Source organism: Microchirus variegatus (assembly GCF_963457635.1).
Source record: "Microchirus variegatus genome assembly, chromosome: 7".
Taxonomy (NCBI): Eukaryota; Metazoa; Chordata; class Actinopteri; order Pleuronectiformes; family Soleidae; genus Microchirus; species Microchirus variegatus.
The window spans coordinates 21,050,173-21,056,211 of NC_139808.1; the positions used below are offsets into that span (position 1 = coordinate 21,050,173).

General features: G+C 44.9%; 1 protein-coding gene across 1 annotated transcript; it reads left to right on the forward strand.

Moving 5' to 3' along the window:
* Positions 1-292: 292 nt before the first annotated feature.
* On the forward strand, positions 293-5,831 carry LOC310929462 (inositol hexakisphosphate kinase 2-like). Its single transcript, XM_083892229.1, has 5 exons — positions 293-838; positions 3,519-3,750; positions 3,862-4,034; positions 4,180-4,355; positions 4,461-5,831. The coding sequence occupies exons 1-5, from the start codon at positions 622-624 to the stop codon at positions 5,061-5,063; spliced, it is 1,401 nt and encodes a 466-aa protein (XP_083748355.1). The 5' UTR covers positions 293-621; the 3' UTR covers positions 5,064-5,831.
* Positions 5,832-6,039: the final 208 nt, after the last annotated feature.

A 6,039-nucleotide genomic window follows, 5' to 3' on the forward strand; every position in this document is an offset into this window, starting at 1 on the left:
GCGGAGACTCGTGAAAACACTGAAAAAAAAGATGACTTCAGTGTTCAGTGTTTTTGTCTCGTATTTTTCCAGCTCTACCCTCCCCCCTGTTTTCTCTCCTTCCTCTTTGTTTGCTAGCTCTGCCTGATCCTCTCACTCTGGCACCTTGTGTCCTCCCAGCGACAGCAGCTGCTTTCTGATTGGCTGGCTGCACTGAGGGGGCGGTACTTGTTGGCTGCTCGTGCTGTTTTTGTGGCAGGAGGAGGCTCGCCCCCGTCAGTTTCGGTAACAGCCGCACACCAAGGACGTTGGGAACGCACGTCGCTTGGATACATCAAAGCCGCTTTTACGGCTTTATATATAGTGTTTTTATCATACGTACAAACACGGTGAACACACAGTACACCGGAGGACTTTTACCATTTGTCCCCCGACTCGGAAAACGCAGATTTTAGTCGTCGGGATCTGTCCTTCCTGTTCAGTCCTTTTGTTTTCGAGGTCTTCGCTCGTACAGGCGACTGAACAGCGCCCCGTGCGGAGCATCAGAAAAGTCAGAGAATAGGGAGCCATACGAGCGGCCGAGCTTCTTGCCTCTCCTGCGACGTGGGTCCTCTCAGCTCAGCCGTCCGATGCGGAGTGAGGATGAGTCCCGCTCTGGAAGCCCTTATGCAGGCGGATGGGACTCCATATCCCGGAGTAAAAGGGGTGATGCTTGAGCCCTTCGTGCACCAGGTGGGAGGACACTCCTGTGTGCTGCGATTTGGGGAACAGACCATCTGCAAGCCCCTCATCCCGCGGGAGCACCAATTCTACAAGAGCCTACCACCGGAGATGAGGAAGTTCACCCCGCAGTATAAAGGTAAGACACCACCATTAAAGCGCGAATTGATGTGCAAAACACGAAGGCTGCAATTTAATTGTTCTATTGTGGGTTGTCTTGTTTGAGTATTTCACATATTTGTTTATATTGATGAGTTACTGTAAATAACACTGTAGTCTGTTATCTGTCGGTCTGTAACGCTGTTAAATGTCCTGCTGCTGCCTCTCAGCAGCATGTGTGATGTTGTTTTGGTTACCCAGCATGCATCCTGTCTTTCTCCTTCATCATTTCTGCCAATATCTTGCATTGATTAGTGCAGTGTTTGGCTGCATTTATTATTTAAAATGGGGGGAAAAAAGACAATGAATTCGTATTTAATCTTAATATTTCCCTTTGGTTTCACAGTGGTGATAGCTGGTGCAATGTCCTTCACAACAACTATTAATAGATGGTGAAATTCTTGTTTTTAACAGGTCGTATATTTAGACTTGTGTGCAATGGCAGTCATGATTGAACAATTGGCAAAACATCACACGGTCAGTGTTCTGGATGCAGCCCTAGTGTTGGAGGGGGGGGGGATTGCCTGGCTGCCATCAGCAGGAGGAGCCAGGCCTCTTTAAAATGCCTCTGCCTTCCAGAGGGCTTCGGTTTCAGGGTGAGATAAAGTTCCACGAGGATCAAAAATAAATGGGGCAGATCCAAGGGAGTAATACGCAAGTCGGTTGAGTAGGTTTCCAGGTCTGATTTCAGGCCCAAGACAGGAACATGGACACAAATCTGCATTTTTATCTGCACCCACAGACACTTTGTATTTCAGACAGATTATCATTCCCTGGTTGCATCCAGGTCCACAGTATCTGCTGACAGCTTCCATCACACTAGTGTAGTGTAGACACCAATGACTACACTACACTACATTCTGATGTAGATGTGTGTAGGCGACCATGTGACGGAGGTAGGAGACACATACGGTCTCTGACTTCTTAGTAATGCAGCATGAGACTATAAAAAGATCCAGAATGAGGACTGTGATGTGGAAAGTAGATAGTAAGATGACTGCTGGGCCATTCAACACTGTCTGTGTCACGTTTCATACATATCACACACACAACCATGGGAGAAAAGGCAAAATTGTCCTGAAAGAGCATTGTGTCATTTCCTGCAGGAACACTGCAGAATTTAAACACAGAGGCTTGTGCTTTAGGCTGTTTAATTCCAGTTTCACTAGAACCAGAACTTCTGGACCCAATAAAATAATAGTGATCGTTAATGATGTAGAACTGTGTCTAACCACTGCTGATAGATTGGAGTCAATCTGTGCTATAAAGCTATAAACATATCACTCAATGCACTTTATCACAGATTTATAGGCCTCCTAATTGAATTGAATCTGAGTGACGCACGAGTTCCCACACTTCACAGCTGTGGTGATGACTGTGCAGGTTTTAGGATACCTCAGTTCCTTAGGATGCACTTTAGAGGTGGGGCTTCCTGCTGGTTGGTGATGTCACTGCACATGACAAGAGCCAGACACAGGCTGCAGGAGAAAAGTGAATGCTGGGTCCACATGCCTGCCGTTTAACACACAGAAACACCATTGTGCTTGGTTCTTTTTGTCAGATTGCTACTGTCATAAAACTCATTTATTATCTGCTATTGTTGTGGCTGCTTTTAAATGTAACTGCTACTATCACTCGTTTTTTCTCGATGTCCAATATAACCGCTATCTATAGATATGCTATATCTTTTCACTTTCTCCTTTAATCTGTTTCACTCTCATCCCTTCATCTTGTCTATGGCTTATCAGCCACTGCAGCTGTGATGTTCATTCTGACTGCGTCACCTTCCCCCCACCCTGAGATAGACAGGCCCATTTAAGGACTTTTATGAGGGGCTTGGGGGGATATTGACGTGCAAGTTACAGTAACATTTGTTGTTGTTTGAAATGTGTTGCGTCATTAAGATAATCGAGGAAAAAAAACATCAGTCAGTAGCATCTTTACATCTCCCTGTGTTTTTTAAATGTGTTAAAAAAAATACTTGAAGGCAGAACTGAGCAATTTGAGGAGAATCGTGACTGTGATTTGATGTGATATTATTTTAATTAAATTTAAGTTAAGTTCCAGTTACATGTTGCCGCTTTATAGGTATAAAATAGAGCATCATCAATAAGGGGTTGGTCAAATATTAACTCTTATCATGTAGTGCAGGGACAAGAACTTAAAGATATGAATTGTTTTCAACATGTTTGCATTACACTTATTGAAAAAAAGCGTAAACGTTTTAATTGAAAATTGAATAATTCTTAGCTGATCTTCATACCAAATGTTGTTTCATTCATGTTCTTGAACTGAGTTGTGACATTTTTATTAACTACGTTATGGTTAAATGAGTCTTGACCGTAGCTTGTTTTGCTGCTGCTCCGTGTGTGTGTTTCTGTGTGTGTATTTCATCTTCTGAAGTTATTGCTGACTGTATGAAACTGTTGTGTGAGTTGTGTTGTGTGTTTTCTAAAATTATGTTTTGCAGTTGTTAAATAAATGGCTTGCTCAGTCTGACACATTTCAGCCTTGTGTGGTATTTTGTGCCTCATGTTTTCTGAGTAAGTGACATAAAACTGTCCGTGTTCTGACATCTGTTTGTTAACAGTATAAAATCTTTCCTCTACTATCCCATAGAAAAGTACATCTAACCACTCTCCTTCTCGTCCTTTTCCCAGGTGTGGTGTCAGTCAGTTTTGAGGAGGATGACGAAGGAAACCTGTGCCTCATCGCCTACCCTCGCCACAGCGAATCAGGTGACCTGGAGAACAAAGACCCCTCTTCAGACTGTGAGCCCAAGAGCAAGATGTTGAAGTGGAGCAACAAGAAACAGTCCACTCTGCTTCTGGAGAATGACAACTACAGCAAAGACAGAGCTCGACACAGTTGGAAAGAAGACAAGATCATGAGGTGAGGATACGTGTTTTAGCACCTTTGTTCACTCACTGACACCAGGATGAGTCCCAGATATGCAAAGTGATAATAAAACTGACAGTTTTTTCTGTTGTGTCCCCTCTGCAGTTATAATCGTGACGAGGTGGTGCAGCAGAAGCAGCAGCAGGCAGAGGTTCTTTACTTCAGCCTGGAGAAGGGCAACGTTGTTCCACAGATCAAACACAACCCCTGGAGTCTGAAATGTCACCAACAGCACTTGCAGAGGATGAAGGAGAATGCAAAGCACCGCAATCAATACAGTATCCTTTCATCAGTAAACTGTAAATTCAGTGTGTAGTGAAGTACACTGATCAACAGATTAGTCTTGGTTATTTAATAAAAGCATGAATACACAACATTAGTATGCAGGTCTTTTTGTTGTTGATCCTTGACCCCATTTCACAGAATTTATCCTTTTAGAGAATCTGACGTGGCGCTATACAGTACCATGTGTTTTAGACTTGAAGATGGGAACCCGCCAACATGGAGATGATGCATCAGAGGAGAAGAAAGCCAATCAGATCCGCAAGTGTCAACAGAGCACGTCTGCCTCTATTGGAGTCCGAATCTGTGGAATGCAGGTATGGTAGGAATTTAACTTGGCTGCTGTACAACCAAGATTTCTTGTCATGGTCACGCTGTAAATGTGGAGCTGTAGTCCTCATGTGTCTTTGTTACTTCTGCAGGTGTACCAGTCAGACTCAGGCCAGCTGATGTTCATGAATAAGTACCACGGTCGTAAGCTCAACCTCACCGGTTTCAAGGAGGCTCTCTACCAGTTTTTCCACAATGGCCGTCGCTTGCGTCGAGAGCTGCTCTCACCCGTGCTGCGCAGACTCCGGGAAATGCAAGCTGCCCTGGAGGCCTGCGAGTCCTACCGCTTTTACTCAAGCTCCCTGCTTATCATCTATGACGGAGACCCCCCTAGGACTCCCAGCAGACCTAGACACAGAGGTGGTGAAGAGGGTGATGAGGATGAGCCATCAGACGAAGAGGAGGAGGATGACGAGGAGGAGGGAGGGGCCTTTGCCTTCCGTCGTTCTCCAGTAGGCGGCAGTGGAGGTGTGACCGCAGGGAGCAGCAACAGTGGGAGTAGTCGCTCATCCCACAGCACAGGAGAGGCCAGCAGCCCTGTGGTGGACGTGCGCATGATTGACTTTGCTCACACCACCTGTCGGCACTATGGAGAAGACAGTGTAGTGCATGAGGGGCAGGACAGTGGTTTCATCTTTGGCCTCCAGAACCTGATCACCATCATCTCCCAGCTGGAGGATCACAGTACTGACTGAAGCTGCAGCGGAACCGTCAGGGTCTGAATTTCAAGTCTGGGAAACGGCTCGCTGAGCTGAAAGCCCACTAATCCAAGGTGCATTGTCCCTTATGCCTAAATGGGGGTCTGCCCCTCCTCTGCTTGGAGGGATCCTCAGACACTTCAGGGTCAGAGTAGAGGCTGTGTGGTCGTTATGCCCTCTCTCTAAACTGCCAGAGGACAGGGCCACCTGTGCCCCAACTTGCACTTTTCTCTGAAAGAGACTGCTTCTTTTCTTTGCTATTCATAGTAATGGACGTGGTGTGTGAGACCGCAGTTTTTCCAACAAATGCCAGGACTCCTGGAGCGTCTTTGGACTCTCTGCCTCACCAGGTCTTTAATTATTAAGTTCTCTCTGAGAGAGAAAGAGTGAGGCCGAGATAAATGAAGCTCAAGTGTAGTTGTGGGAGCCTGGTTCTGGTGCTTTTCCTGTGTTATTACAACTTTTTTAGATGAAGTTTGGACTGCCAGTACTCAACAGCACATTATTAGTGGCAAAGATGACAGTACAAGCTGGCCATGGCTGGCTAGCCCAGCGGTCTTGTAGCAGTTGGAAACGTAAGCGTAAGGACTTTTGTGTTTATAATGGTGTCTCTTGTTAAGATCCTCTTAACAAACATGGTTTGTGTGTCCACTAAGCACGTGGATTTGTGGATTTACACTCTTTGGTGGAAGAACAAGATTATTCTGGTCTCGAAGAAGGGATTTGCCTTTTTTCAGCAGTTGTTCTCCATGCAACTTTTTTCTTATAAACAAAAGACATTATAGAAAAGGGGGGGGGGGGTTGTGAATGGGATATTGTCCTTGTTTTGTCACGGTCTTTGTTTCTGTCTGATTTATTTTCCTTTTCATTCCCAAAAGAAAGAGAATATATTGATTGAAAACAACACACTAGTTGTAAAGACGATATAGAGACTTATTTATTTGAAAATATTGTTAAAAAAAAAAAAAAAAGA

What these genes read in the sequence shown, in the direction of transcription:
- LOC310929462 (XM_083892229.1), top strand. Translation starts at nt 622, where the DNA reads ATGAGTCCCGCTCTGGAAGCCCTTATGCAGGCGGATGGGACTCCATAT. An exon ending in GTTCACCCCGCAGTATAAAG is followed by an intron (nt 839 to 3,518) that starts GTAAGACACCAC and finishes TCCTTTTCCCAG; the next exon opens with GTGTGGTGTCAGTCAGTTTT. An exon ending in AAAGAAGACAAGATCATGAG is followed by an intron (nt 3,751 to 3,861) that starts GTGAGGATACGT and finishes TCCCCTCTGCAG; the next exon opens with TTATAATCGTGACGAGGTGG.